The sequence below is a fragment of the Ranitomeya imitator genome, chromosome 3, assembly GCF_032444005.1.
Source record: "Ranitomeya imitator isolate aRanImi1 chromosome 3, aRanImi1.pri, whole genome shotgun sequence".
In the NCBI taxonomy this organism is placed as follows: domain Eukaryota; kingdom Metazoa; phylum Chordata; class Amphibia; order Anura; family Dendrobatidae; genus Ranitomeya; species Ranitomeya imitator.
In genome coordinates this window covers 753,205,525-753,221,435 of record NC_091284.1, presented here as the reverse complement: position 1 = coordinate 753,221,435, position 15,911 = coordinate 753,205,525, and the positions used below count along the sequence as shown (strand labels likewise).

At 45.0% G+C, this 15,911-nt stretch overlaps 1 protein-coding gene and 1 long non-coding RNA gene across 2 annotated transcripts in view; one reads left to right on the top strand and one right to left on the bottom strand.

The window, feature by feature from the left end:
* CCDC169 (coiled-coil domain containing 169) overlaps positions 1-15,911 on the bottom strand; it is a 76,853-nt gene that overhangs the window by 3,285 nt on the left and 57,657 nt on the right. Inside the window, exon 7 of the mRNA XM_069758963.1 lies at positions 13,649-13,725. Coding sequence (XP_069615064.1) covers positions 13,649-13,725 — 77 coding nt within the window. The remainder of the gene's footprint in view (positions 1-13,648; positions 13,726-15,911) is intronic.
* The window catches only part of LOC138671077 (uncharacterized), a 58,458-nt gene that overhangs the window by 34,290 nt on the left and 8,257 nt on the right, over positions 1-15,911 (top strand). The window contains exons 2-3 of the long non-coding RNA XR_011319425.1: positions 1,503-1,554; positions 15,680-15,766. This is a non-coding gene — a long non-coding RNA (uncharacterized lncRNA). The remainder of the gene's footprint in view (positions 1-1,502; positions 1,555-15,679; positions 15,767-15,911) is intronic.

Sequence of the window (15,911 nt, the reverse complement as noted above, 5' to 3'; positions counted from 1 at the left end):
AGGGACATCACTGCGCATGACCTACAATAGGGCAGAGGAACGTGCGCCTATGCTGGCTGGCGATGATACTACGCAGGAACGAGAATTTGTTGAGCTATGTAGATGATGTAGGATGCGTCAATCAAAGCTGGAGGATGACTATTGGGTGCAGAGAGGAGACACAGATAACGCAGTAATGATGCCCAATCGGAGCCGGAGGATGGCTATTGGGAGCAGAGAGGAGGCACAGACGCCACAGTGATGACACCCAATTAGAGCCAGGGGATGGCTATTGGGAGCAGAGAGGAGGCACAGACGCCACAGTGATGACACCCAATTAGAGCCAGAGGATGGCTATTGGGAGCAGAGAGAAGGCACAGACGCCGCAGCGATGACACCCAATCAGAGCCGGAGGATGGCTATTGGGAGCAGAGAGAAGGCACAGACGCCGCAGCGATGACACCCAATCAGAGCCGGAGGATGGCTATTGGGAGCAGAGAGAAGGCACAGACGCCGTAGTGATGACGCCCAATCAGAGCCAGATGATGGCTATTGGGTGCAGAGAGAAGGCACAGACGCCGCAGTGATGACGCCCAATCAGAGCCAGATGATGGCTATTGGGTGCAGAGAGAGGGGGAACAGACGATGCAGTGATGACGCCCAATCAGAGCTGGAGGATGGCCATTGGGTGCAGAGAGGAGGCACAGATGATGCAGTGATGACGCCCAATCAGAGCCGGAGGATGGCTATTGGGAGCAGAGAGAGGGGGAACAGACGATGCAGTGATGACGCCCAATCAGAGCCGGAGGATGGCTATTGGGAGCAGAGAGAGGGGGAACAGACGATGCAGTGATGACGCCCAATCAGAGCTGGAGGATGGCTATTGGGAGCAGAGAGAAGGCACAGATGCCGCAGTGATGATGCCCAATCAGAGCCGGAGGATGGCTATTGGGAGCAGAGAGAAGGCACAGATGCCGCAGTGATGATGCCCAATCAGAGCCGGAGGATGGCCATTGGGTGCAGAGAGGAAGCACAGACGCTGCAGTGATGAAGCCCAATTAGAGCCGGAGGATGGCTATTGGGTGCAGAGAGGAGGCACAGACGCTGCAGTGATGAAGCCCAATTAGAGCCGGAGGATGGCTATTGGGAGCAGAAAGAAGGCACAGACGCCGCAGTGATGATGCCCAATCAGAGCCGGAGGAGGATGGCTTTTGGGAGCAGAGAGAAGGCACAGACGCCGCAGCGGTGACGCCTATAGGATCGGACAATACTCATTAAAATACAGCGTGGGACCAAATCAAATGATATTGTTTGGATATACCGGGGGGGGGGGGGGGGGGGGTTCAGGACTCAGGAGGCGATGGAAACGTTTGTGGAATGCATAACAGGAGCAGATACAGTTGGCATTTGTTGACAGACTCAAAAACAGGTGACGGGTTCCCTTTAACTATAAATTAAGTATTTTGGTGAGACACCGGTAGCAGCAGCATCTCTTGTGCCTTTATGTCTCTGTCTCCTTACAGCAGCTCCTCCTCTCCATAAACTTCTTTGGGCAGCGTGTAACCTGATCCCTTGGTAAGCCAATAATCCATCTTAACATCATTTCAGATGTTTTTGAGTGAATAAGCAGTTTGAGGATGATGGAGTAAAAAAGTGACAGGTAAGTGGACAAAAATGCATTTTTCTCAAATAATATATATTACAAAGTTTCTACAAAGATGGAGGAAATAGCGCTAATTTTAAGAGAACCTGACAGCACAATTTTGTAATGTAAAATAAAGACATGGCGGTATTAGCACCGTAATACGGATTACGTTGATACCTTGGGTGAAAAAATCCACTTTGTTCTTTGATCTCTATGTTGAAGTTTTCTGCTGATTAGATTTTGGTGCACAAGGGCCGGCCTGTGCACGGGTTCTTTGGTCTATGATTCCCCTCCACCTGCCTCCGGACTTTAAATGTCAGATCACTGCTTTTTCAGTGACCTACCTCCTCTGCACTAGCACAGTCACTGCTGTCAAATTGAGATCTCGGTTCAATTACGTCTGTTAGAGACGATTGCGCATACAGTGCCTTGCGAAAGTATTCGGCCCCCTGAAACTTTTCAACCTTTTCCTACATATCATGCTTCAAACAAAGATACCAAATGTAAATTTTTGGTGAAGAATCAACAACAAGTGGAACACAATTGTGAAGTTGAATGAAATTTATTGGTTATTTTAAATTTTTGTGGAAATTCAAAAACTGAAAAGTGGGGAGCGCAATATTATTCGGCCCCTTTAACTTAATACTTTGCTGCGCCACCTGTTGCTGTGATTACAGCTGCAAGTCACTTGGGGTATGTCTCTATCAGTTTTGTACATGGAGAGACTGAAATTCTTGCCCATTCTTCCTTGGCAAACAGCTCGAGCTCAGCGAGGTTTGATGGAGATCGTTTGTGAACAGCAGTTTTCAGCGCTTTCCACAGATTCTCGATTGGATTGAGGTCTGGACTTTGACTTGGCCATTCTAACACCTGGATACCTTTATTTGTGAACCATTCCATTGTAGATTTTGCTTTATGTTTGGGATCAGGTCTTTTGCAGACTCCAACAGGTTTTCTTCAAGAATTGTCATGTATCTGGCTCCATCCATATTCCCATCAATTTTAACCATCTTCCCTGTCCCTGCTGAAGAAAAGCAGGCCCAAACCATGATGCTGCCACCACTATGCTTGACAGTGGGGATGGTATGTTCAGGGTGATGAGCTGTGTTGCCTTTACGCCAAACATATTGTTTGGCATTGTTGCCGAAAAGTTCGATTTTGGTTTCATCTGACCAGAGCACCTTCTTCCACATGTTTGCTGTGTCTCCCAGGTGGCTTGTTGCAAACTTTAAATGACATTTTTTATGGATATCTTTGATAAATGTCTTTCTTCTTGCCACTCTTCCATAAAGGCCTGATTTGTGCAGTGTACGACTGATTGTTGTCCTATGGACAGACTGTCCCACCTCAGCTGTAGATCTCTGCAGTTCATCCAGAGTGATCATGGGCCTCTTGGCTGCATCTCTTTTTTTTTTTTATTCAAATAAATTTTTATTAAGAATAACAAGGCAATTAACATGTTACATTTACATTTTCAATATAGAGTATTTCCCCCCCCCCCTCCCCCTTCAAACAGCCCCCTTCGATCCCAAAGCCCCCCACCCCCACCCCACAAAGCAGCTCATCTTGTTAATTACTACCATCATTAAAACAATAGAGTATCTAATCCCTCAACCATTCGTATAAGCCACACTTCACATTACTATCCCATAGCAATCCATGGAGACCACATTTTATTGAACGTTTCAGTTTTCCCTTTCTTCTTATAAATCCCTTTTTCTAGTGTTAGGCCCTGTTTCACATACTGGAGGAACTCTCCTCTTGACGGCGGCTCTTCCCTAATCCAGTTTCTAGCTATCACCTTCCTAGCCATATACAACAATCTGGCTATAGCTATCTTTAGGTGTTTATCCACTCCAATCTCATCCACGCATCCCAACAAACAGACAACTGGATCCCTTGGCACCGTGCATCCATACGCACCTTCCATACGACTCAAAACTACCACCCAGAAGGCAGCCAACCTCGGACATGTCCACATCATATGAAAAATGTCTGCATCCGTAGACTTACACCTCGGACATTCAGAGTCATTACGCAATCCTGCCTTATATAGCACCATCGGAGACCTATAAACTCTGTGTATCACATAGAGCTGTGACAGTCTATACGGTTCACTCAGCGACAGTCTTGGGATCCATTCCAACACCGACTCCCAAGTCTCGTTATCTATTGGGCCCAAATCCCTTTCCCATTTAGCTCTTGCCATTATTGGAAACCCCAATAGAAAAGTGTGCAACAGATCCCTGTAGAGTGGATATGACTCCTCCAGTCGTCCCATCATTACACACATACTCCAGTACTATATCCCTTTGAATCCTAATACCTCCGTTCCTACTCTGAGCTCCAAAAGCATGCCTCATCCGCAAATATTGATACTCCCCTGCAGACCCAAGACCAAATTCCGCCTGCAATTGGGAAAATGATTTCAGTTCACCTTGTTCAATTATTTGACACACATACTGAATCCCTTTGCCCAACCACTCTATCAGTACCCCCAATGCCTCAAATTCTTTCAGATTGTTATTATGCCATAGCGGCGAGTATCTAGTCAAGTCCGTGATCCCACGTATGTGCCTCAATCTACTCCATAGCTTGCGTATCAATAGCAAAGTCGGATATAGCTTCCCCAAACTCTCCAAGGATCCATCCTCCAAACATTGCACCACTGGCCTTCTTTTTGTCACCACCTCCATCAACCGCTGTACTGCCCCAGATGACCCCCCATGCGCCCAGCCCCTTAAATGCTGACTCTGGGCTGCAAGAAAGTACAACTCAGGGTTAGGCAATGCCAGACCCCCATCATCCTTGGGTCGCTGAAGTGTCTCCAGTTTGATACGCGGATGCTGCCTCCCCCAAATCAGATTCCTAAACAGAGAGTTGATCTGTCTAAATTTCCCATGTGGTATCCAAACCGGCGCATTGTGAAGAATATACAATATTTTCGGCATCAGAATCATTTTGATAAGATTCACCCTGCCTACCACAGACAAATGTAGCTTAAGCCATGCATCCGCTTTTGCCTTGAGGGCACCCAAGATTGGAGTCAGATTCTCATGTATATAGTCAGTGACCGGCATAGATACCCATATTCCCAGGTACTTAAATTTACTCGTCACCTCCAGTCGCCCGTCCTCCAATGGCTCCCCATCCACATCGTCCACCTTAAACAAGATAGACTTACTCCAATTTATCCTAAGTCCCGACACTGATTGGCTGCATCTCTGATCAGTCTTCTCCTTGTTTGAGATGAAAGTTTAGAAGGACGGCCGGGTCTTGGTAGATTTGCAGTGGTATGATACTCCTTCCATTTCAATGTGATCGCTTGCACAGTGCTCCTTGGGATGTTTAAAGTTTTGGAAATCATTTTGTATCCAAATTCGGCTTTAAACTTCTCCACAACAGTATCACGGACCTGCCTGTTGTGTTCCTTGGTCTTCATGAGGCTCTCTGTGCTTCAAACAGAACTCTGAGACTATTACACACAGGTGGATTATATTTAACATCATTAGGCATTTAGGACAACATTGGATCATTCAGAGATCCACAATGAACTTCTGGAGTGAGTTTGCTGCACTGAAAGTAAAGGGGCCGAATTATATTGCACGCCCCACTTTTCAGTTTTTGAATTTCCACAAAAATTTAAAATACGGTAACCGATAAATTTTGTTCAACTTCACAATTGTGCTCCACTTGTTGATGAATCTTCACCAAAAATTTACATTTGGTATCTATGTTTGAAGCATGTTACGTGAGAAAAGGTTGAAAAGTTCCAGGGGGCCGAATACTTTCGCAAGGCACTGTATATCGCCCACTGCAATAACGGTAGCATTTTATTGCAGACCAGCTGGAAACTCAACCTGCGCAAGTGCTGCTCAAACCTGCGCAAGTGCTGCTCATAGCAATGATGTTGCCGGCACAAGATTTCCAGCAGAGGAGGAAAGTCACTGATAATCCTGCCATTCAAAGACCGGACGCAGACGGAGGGTAGGGAATAACAGACCCGAGGCAGTCGGAAGGGCAGGGAAACAGAGACTGGAGGCAGTCGGAGGGCAGGGAATCACAGACCGGAGGCAGGCAGAGGGGAGGGAATCACAGACCTGAGGCGATCGGAAGGGCACGAAAACACAGAACGGAGGCAGGCAGAGAACAAATTACAGACCGGAGGCAGGCGGAGGGCAGGGAATCACAGACCAGAGGCAGGCGGAGGGCAGGAAATCACAGACCAGAGGCAGGCGGAGGGCAGGGAATCACAGACTGAAGGCAGGCGGAGTGCAGGGAAACACAGACCGAAGGCAGGCGGAGGGCAGGAAATCACAGACCGGAGGCAGGCGGAAGGCAGGGAATCACAAACCAGAGTCAGGCGGAGGGCAGGAAATCACAGACAGGAGGCAGGCGGAGGGCAGGGAAACAGACCGAAGGCAGGCGGAGGGCAGGGAAACAGACCGAAGGCAGGCAATCACAAACCAGAGTCAGGCGGAGGGCAGGAAATCACAGACAGGAGGCAGGCGGAGGACAGGAAATCACAGACCGAAGGCAGACAGAGGGCAGGAAATCACAGACCAGCGGCAGGCGGAGGGCGAATCACAGACTGGAGGCAGGTGGAGGGGAGGGAATCACAGGGAGGAGCAGATAACTTCAAATGCTGATTAAAGACCAACAAAGTGGATTTCTTTGCCAAATGTTTCAATTTAATCAGTATTTCAGCCATGTCTTTACATTACAAACTCTTGCTGATAGGTTCCCTTTCAGTTGCACCACAAATAAAAAACCTTCATATGGGTGTACAGTATCACAAGCCAGCAATTGCACAGTGTTATTGTACCGCACCTAGTGCGTCCGTCCTACTAAAATTAAATACAATTATTTATCATGAACATTGTCCTACAGCTCATGGTCATTTAAAGACATTGTCCACTGAATATGTGCACACGTTGCGGATTTTGCTGCGGATCTGCAGCGGATTGGCTGCTGTGGATTCGCAGCAGTTTTCCATGCGTTTACAGTATCATGTAAACCTATGGAAAACAAAATCCGCAGTGCACATGCTGCGGAACAAACCGTGCGGAAATTCTGAGTTGTTTATTCCGCAGCATGTCAATTCTTTGAGAGGATTCCGTAGCGGTTTACACCTGCTCCTCAATAGGAATCCGTAGGTGTAAAACCGCAGGTGGAATCTGCACAAAAACCGTGGTAAATCCGCAGTGCGGATTTCCTACGGATTTACCAAAATCAGTGCGGAAAAATCCGCACAACATTCTGCAACGTGTGCACATAGCCTTAAACACATTCTAAATAGGCCCAGGGTGGTGGGAACTAAAAACTGATACTCACCTACAGGATCAGATCCTCTGTACTATGTGCTATGCCCTTCCACTTCTGGCATCTTCTTCCAGCAGGGAGCATCACGTCACCTCTGCAGCCAATCACTGGTACATCCTTGATATGTCCGAGTCGCAAAAAAGTTTTTACCTCTGCCTTCTGCAGCGGTTACATATCGTCCCCCACCAGAAGAAGCCTGATGCTAGGGGAGGACATAGTGCAGAGTACAGAGGAGCGGCACCCATCTGGTAAGTCAGTTTCAATTTAAGTACAGCCCCTTTAAATATCAAAACACATCAATAGCCATGCATTTACTATTGTGTGGTCAAACTATCAGAAGAATAGATTGAAGACTTCATGCCCTATGGGTGGTTGGCATGCTTTGTACTGCTGTATGGTGGCACCATGATGTTGATATTCCTTAGGCAGCAGAATGGGCAAAATGGAACATGGTATAATTGTTTCTGTAGATTCTTTGTGAAAGCAGAAGAAGTCTGAGGTCAGTATGGCCCATGGACGCACTAGTGACATATTAGTTGGTATATGGAACAAAAAGGGAGCTAAAAGACAGCAGAACTAAGGAGAGTAAAACTAATCCCAAACTGTTCTTCAACTATATCAATAGTAAAAGAATAAAAACTGAAAATGTAGGCCCCTTAAAAAATAGTGAGGAAAGAATGGTTGTAGATGAAGAGAAAAAAGCTAACATATTAAACACCTTCTTCTCCACGGTATTCACGGTGGAAAATGAAATGCTAGGTGAAATCCCAAGAAACAATGAAAACCCTATATTAAGGGTCACCAATCTAACCCAAGAAGAGGTGCGAAACCGGCTAAATAAGATCAAAATAGATAAATCTCCGGGTCCGGATGGCATACACCCACGAGTACTAAGAGAACTAAGTAATGTAATAGATAAACCATTATTTCTTATTTTTAGGGACTCTATAGCGACAGGGTCTGTTCCGCAGGACTGGCGCATAGCAAATGTGGTGCCAATATTCAAAAAGGGCTCTAAAAGTGAACCTGGAAATTATAGGCCAGTAAGTCTAACCTCTATTGTTGGTAAAATATTTGAAGGGTTTCTGAGGGATGTTATTCTGGATTATCTCAATGAGAATAACTGTTTAACTCCATATCAGCATGGGTTTATGAGAAATCGCTCCTGTCAAACCAATCTAATCAGTTTTTATGAAGAGGTAAGCTATAGGCTGGACCACGGTGAGTCATTGGACGTGGTATATCTCGATTTTTCCAAAGCGTTTGATACCGTGCCGCACAAGAGGTTGGTACACAAAATGAGAATGCTTGGTCTGGGGGAAATTGTGTGTAAATGGGTTAGTAACTGGCTTAGTGATAGAAAGCAGAGGGTGGTTATAAATGGTATAGTCTCTAACTGGGTCGCTGTGACCAGTGGGGTACCGCAGGGGTCAGTATTGGGACCTGTTCTCTTCAACATATTCATTAATGATCTGGTAGAAGGTTTACACAGTAAAATATCGATATTTGCAGATGATACAAAACTATGTAAAGCAGTTAATACAAGAGAAGATAGTATTCTGCTACAGATGGATCTGGATAAGTTGGAAACTTGGGCTGAAAGGTGGCAGATGAGGTTTAACAATGATAAATGTAAGGTTATACACATGGGAAGAAGGAATCAATATCACCATTACACACTGAACGGGAAACCACTGGGTAAATCTGACAGGGAGAAGGACTTGGGGATCCTAGTTAATGATAAACTTACCTGGAGCAGCCAGTGCCAGGCAGCAGCTGCCAAGGCAAACAGGATCATGGGGTGCATTAAAAGAGGTCTGGATACACATGATGAGAGCATTATACTGCCTCTGTACAAATCCCTAGTTAGACCGCACATGGAGTACTGTGTCCAGTTTTGGGCACCGGTGCTCAGGAAGGATATAATGGAACTAGAGAGAGTACAAAGGAGGGCAACAAAATTAATAAAGGGGATGGGAGAACTACAATACCCAGATAGATTAGCGAAATTAGGATTATTTAGTCTAGAAAAAAGACGACTGAGGGGCGATCTAATAACCATGTATAAGTATATAAGGGGACAATACAAATATCTCGCTGAGGATCTGTTTATACCAAGGAAGGTGACGGGCACAAGGGGGCATTCTTTGCGTCTGGAGGAGAGAAGGTTTTTCCACCAACATAGAAGAGGATTCTTTACTGTTAGGGCAGTGAGAATCTGGAATTGCTTGCCTGAGGAGGTGGTGATGGCAAACTCAGTCCAGGGGTTCAAGAGAGGCCTGGATGTCTTCCTGGAGCAGAACAATATTGTATCATACAATTATTAGGTTCTGTAGAAGGACGTAGATCTGGGGATTTATTATGATGGAATATAGGCTGAACTGGATGGACAAATGTCTTTTTTCGGCCTTACTAACTATGTTACTATGTTACTATGTTACATATTCCCCAGAACAATGCACAGCAATCCCTCGGGTCCGACAAGTTACACAATGTTCGGCACCGAATATGGAGGCGTCCTATTAAACTAATTTCATCCAACCACTGTGTCATCCTCGTCCTCTTCCTCCTGCACTGCTCACTTCTATGGCCCCCTGTCCCTTTAATCCTCTCAATCATTTCTGAGCCGAGCACTGCAGAGGCTTTACTCCTAAATGCGAGATTAAACTACAAGAGACGTGTAAGAAAATTGGCTTCTTATAAGTGATTTTCAGTTCTTAGCTGAACGCTAGCGCTGCTGATAATAAGAGAAGGGAACCAGAAATGTATGAAGCCCATCTGCAGAATGTGCGCAAGTCTATAGGAATTTGGGACATATGGCAGCTGAGCCCTGACAACCTCTCTCTCGGTGTTTGCATGTTCTTTTATTCTTTATTAATCTGGTAAAATGAAGTAAACATAATTGTGCTGGAATATGCATAAAGCCTGTAAATCTCCGTGCAGTCTGTGTGCACCACCATGGTGAGCGTCCTTTATGCAAATATATGCAGCACTCAGTGACCAAATATTAGGTATATAAATGTGTATGAAATTGGCTCCCCCTAGTGACAGCTGAATGCATAAATAACTTAAAGGGGTTCTCCGGGACTAGAGAAAAAAAAGGAAGAAAATGTAATTATGAATAAATTCCTAGATTATTTTTTATTAGCAAATCACATTTGTTTTCACTATAGTAGATTAAACTGGTTACTGTCTTATTACATTGACAGAAACCTGTCCAAGAATGTTAAAGAGGTTGTTTAGTCTTTTTTTCCGCCTGTTCCGGCAATTCAGCTACTCCATGTCAACAGAACAAATTTTCTTCTTTTGGGCTGCTCTGCCAACGGGGGCGTGACTGCCCACGTCATGCTGATTGACAGCCCGCTCTCCACAGTTAGGCAGCGGGGAGCTGGTTGTCAATCGGCATGATGTCGGCAGTAAACCCCCATTGACAGAGCAGCCCAGAAGAAGAAGAGCTGCTTGTGTTCATGTGGAGCAGATGAATCACTCCGCCAACAGAGCAGAGTGGAAGAGAAGCTGCTGCTCTGTCGTTGTGATGTCAGCGGAAGCCGCTGAATCGTAGGCAGGAGCAGTCTGTGACCTCTCTGTGCTGGCAGAAATCGGTGGAGGGTACAACAGCCAGGTAGTTAGCAACTACCTTCCTGTTAGTTCTTACGCTCATAGTAAAAAAAAAAAGTCCTGGATAGCCCCTTTAATAGGACAGGACCCAGGTGCGTTAGAAAGCTTGAGTGCTGTAATCTGGAGAACGCTTGCCAGTACTTGGTATAGGTGATTTCCAGTTCACAGAGTTCACACGCTCGCAGGCTTATCTGCACATGCTCGCAGGCCTATCTGCTCATGCTTGCAAGTTTATCTGTGCATGCTCACAGGCTTATCTGCACATGCTCGCAGGCTTATCTGCACATACTTGCATGTTTATCTGCACACGCTCGCCGGTTTATCTGCACATGCTCGCAGGCTTATCTGCACATGCTCGCAGGCTTATCTGCACATGCTCGCAGGCCTATCTGCACACGCTCACAGGCCTATCTGCACATGGTTGCAGGTTTATCTGTACATGCTCACAGGCTTATCTGCACATACTTTCAGGTTTATCTGCACACGCTCGCCGGTTTATCTGCACACGCTCGCAGGCTCATCTGCACACGCTCGCAGGCTCATCTGCACACGCTCGCAGGCTTATCTGCACATGCTCGCAGGCCTATCTGCACACGGTCGCAGGTTTATCTGTACATGCTCACAGGCTTATCTGCACATACTTTCAGGTTTATCTGCACACGCTCGCCGGTTTATCTGCACACGCTCGCAGGCTCATCTGCACACGCTCGCAGGATTATCTGCACACGCTCGCAGGCTTATCTGCACATGCTCGCAGGCCTATCTGCACACGCTCACAGGCCTATCTGCACACGGTCGCAGGTTTATCTGTACATGCTCGCCGGTTTATCTGCACACGCTCGCCGGTTTATCTGCACACGCTCGCAGGATTATCTGCACACGCTCGTAGGCTCATCTGCACACGCTCGCAGGCTCATCTGCACACGCTCGCAGGATTATCTGCACACGCTCGCAGGCTTATCTGCACACGCTCGCAGGCTCATCTGCACATGCTCGCAGGCTTATCTGCACACGCTCGCAGGCTTATCTGCACATGCTCACAGGCTCTGTTGCACATGCTAGCAGTCATATCTACACATGCTCATAGGTTTATCTGCCCTTGCTCACAGGTTTCTTTACAATTTGTTATAAAAACAAACAAGTTTTCTTTACTTATTCACTGGTGAATCTCCACCGCATCTCCCTATGTCTGATATCGGCCTAAGGGTACCGTCACACTATACGATTTACCTACGATCACGACCAGCGATATGACCTGGCCGTGATCGTAGGTAAATCGTAGTGTGGTCGCTGGGGAGCTGTCACACAGACAGCTCTCCAGCAACCAACGATGCCGAGGTCCCTGGGTAACCAGGGTAAACATCGGGTAACTAAGCGCAGGACCGCGCTTAGTTACCCGATGTTTACCCTGGTTACAAGCGTTAAACTAAAAAAAAAACAAACAGCACATACTTACATCTGGTGTCCGTCACGTTCCTTGCCGTCTCTGCTTCCCGCACTGTGACTGCCGGCCGTAAAGTGAAAGCACAGCCGCTGTGCTCTGCTTTCACTTTACGGCCGGCAGTCACAGTGCGGGAAGCAGATGGCAAGGGACCTGACGGACACCAGAATGTAAGTATGTGCTGTTTTTTTTTTTTTTTTAACGCTTGTAACCAGGGTAAACATCGGGTAACTAAGCGCGGTCCTGCGCTTAGTTACCCGATGTTTACCCTGGTTACAAGCGAACGCATCGCTGGATCGCATCGCTAGATCGCTAGATCGGTGTCACACACACCGATCTAGCGATGACAGCGGGAGATCCAGCGATGAAAGAAAGTTCTAAACGATCTGCTACGACGTACGATTCTCAGCAGGATCCCTGATCGCTGCTGCGTGTCAGACACAGCGATATCGTAACGATATCGCTGGAACGTCACGAATCGTACCGTCGTAGCGATCGAAATGTTATAGTGTGACGGTACCCTAAGCGCTGACATCACATCAACAGCCAATTACTGAGATCATCGGATCCACCCTTGTGGATGGAATGCCCTGCCCAGAGCCGCAGAGCTCAATGATTGGCTATTGACGTAATGTCAGGGCTGCAGTCAAAATCATGCACCAGGAATAGCGGAGGGTCACTGGTAGACCCAGGAGGGTAAGAAAAGCATGTTTTGTATATATATATATATATATATATATATATATATATATATATATATATATATATATATATACACACGCACAAACAGTACCCCGGGACTACTGACCACATTGAGGATACAATAGTCCAGAACACGAATGCAGTTCAGTAACAGGATAAAATGTCCAAGGAGATGAGAGTCCAATAATCCAGCAGACAGAGGATAAAAAATCCATACACTTCCCTTTGTCTCTGACGTGCTGGGTTCACACCATCCTCACCACACAGGAACCGACCTCTCAGCCCTCGTCCCCCCTTATGTCCAGGGGTAGCCAGACAGGTCGGGGTGGTTTTCAGGCCTCTCAGACCTGACAAAGGTGCCTCCGGGATTAAGGCACCACAGGGGGTCATCAAGAGGCATAGATACAGTCAGGCTGCAGTCAGCAAGCGAGTCAATTCAACCACCAGCCCCCTGGAAGGCAATCGATACCCCAGACAACACGGGGAACACACGGAACGACACAGGGCAACAAGAGAACACCACGAAAATCAGCAAAATACAAACATACACAAAATGATACCCACACAACACACCACACCACCACAGGGACAACCCCTTTATCTGTTAGGGTCAGTTCTTTTCTGGATTGTCCATGTTTTTGAGGATGCTGATAACGGTCGCGGTATGTTAATTCTCCCACAATGTCCGAGTGCTGATTATTCTGCTGAAAGCTGAAATCTGCAAAATGTTGGTCTCCTAACGCTACTCTAAAGAATCTGTCTACTTTTTATTTATGATGAAAGCAATCCTGATAGGAGAGCTGCAATGTACTGTACATATGGCACAGCACGTCTAGGGGCAAAAGATATCTTGCTTTATGTAATAAGATGTTATTTTTTTCTGATATATTGTCATAGGACCTGGAATAAAAAAAAACAAAGGATGATAGAATTCTCTTTACTTATGTGCTTGCTTTTCCCTTGTGAGGTGTGCTGGATCACTTGGCTGTTTCCTGGCGGCTTCTTGTGCGGCAGAAATCTGTAATTAAAATAGAACAGACACGATTACTGTGAGCTCCATTGAGGCCTGACTCACAAAGCTCAGCTCAGATCCTTCAGTGGCACTACATTTCCAGAAATAAGGCTGTATCCACATGCACTGATTCACAGCCAGCTTTCTGCAAAGACTCTGATAAAAGAATGACAAGCTCCGACTCCTATTCCTTATTTTAGCCTGTGGGGGAGTTAAGCCTCCAATCATTCAGGATCGGAATGAACAGGGTTCCAGCCTTATGCTAGCGCAATCACGTATTAATGAAGAGTAATATGGGAAATAAATAAATGATAAGTAGCCAAAAATATATGAGAACCAAGTCACAATCAAAGCCAATAAATGATAAGTAGTAATGGAGGAAGCTATTACTGTAAATGTGATGTTGATATAAATAGGGGTAGATTGCATTTTTATAATGGCCTACAAGTTAAACTGCTTTCTGCTAGACTAAGCAAGCAATGAGGCCAATACCCACATGTAAATGAGATACTTTTGTTCATTAATGTATTGTATATGTTACCATGTTACTCATGCTTTCCTGTTGAGAGACAGTAACTATTAGGTACAAAAATGACACTTATGCAGTCACTGCTGTAAATTCAGAACAATATAAGTGACATTCTGGAATATACTAGTTTTTAAAGCATCCACTAGTACCTCTGAGCCTTGTGGTGGCACTGGTGGCATTGCTGGTCAACTAGCGTTTAGAGGATCTGGTCCATTAACTATTCACAAAACCATGCTACTTTGTAATTCTGGAGTTTCTTATATGGTATCAAGTATTACACATACAGCATCAGAACCAAGCTCCGTACATAAATAAGGTGTAAGAACCAAGTTCAGTATATAAGTAAGGTATCAGTGCCAAGCTCAGAACATAAATACAGTGTAAAAAGCAAGCCTGGTACATAAAAAGATATCAGAACCAACTCCGTACATAAATACGGCATATGCTATGACTAAGGGCAGTACTGCCTGAAACGCGTCAGCTTGTTTTTATGATGCACTAATAAAGGACAAGATTTTATTCTATTTTCATCTCCTCCATTCAATATTTGCATGAGCTGGACAAGTGAGTGATTAGGATAAATACGGTGAAAAAACTAAGTTCAGTACATAAATACAGTTTAAGAACCAAGCTCAGTACATAAAATACGGTTAAGAATCAACTGCAGTACTTATATAAGGTATCAGAACCAAGCTCAGTACATGAATATAGTGTAAAAACCAAGCTAAGTACATAAATAAGGTATCAGAACCAAGTTCAGTGCATAAATGCTGTTTAATAACTAAGTTCAGTACATAAATATGGCGTAAGAACCAAGTTCAGTACATAAATACAGTATAAGAACCAGTGCTTCATCTGCTGACTGCAAACTTTGATAATGCAGTATAACTACCTTGTGTTTTGTTGCTGTTCTCAATATTGCAATAATTTAGGACCTGTGACTTGAATTTTATATTCCAAGAAGGGCTGTAATGTTTTTATTTTTCCATTAAGGAATGGTTTGAGGACATTTTCTTCCCTGACATAGAGACAGTTTTATTAATACCAATTTCGGAAACATAAAAATTAAGTTAGCAAATCCCCTGTAGTAAGTAAAAAAAATAGTAATAGCCCAATTAAATAATATAGGATACTTAGTTATCAATGTTTTAATCAGGGCTGTGGAATCGGAGTCGTGGAGTTGGAGCCTATTTTGGTGGAGTCGGAGTCGGTATAAAATGGACGGACTCCGACTCCTAAAAAATATAATAAATTGGGTACAGTATTTCAATGCAATTTGTGGTGAATATTTTTTTCATAAGAATTTGGTAAAGTTATGAAATGTCCTATAAATGTCTGTCCTATTTCTGATCTAAAGTCTAGACTTTTAGCTGAGATGAATCTGTGCTACAGTTTATGTTCATGATAAGTAGTGAAGCTCCTCCTCTACAGATAAGGGGAAAAATAAACACACAGGGAAGGAAAGCCTACATTCATCTCAGAATTTCTGGAATGAACAGGAAAGCAGGAATAAAGAAGGTAAGTACTTCCTAAAGCATATCTAAACTTTCAATAAACTGTGCATAAATCAATAGTCCAGTATATGTTGTCTCTGCAGGCTTGATGTTTTAGTTTGTTTTTCCTCTTAGCTCCTGTTTGGAGAAATTAGCTGCTCTGATGACTT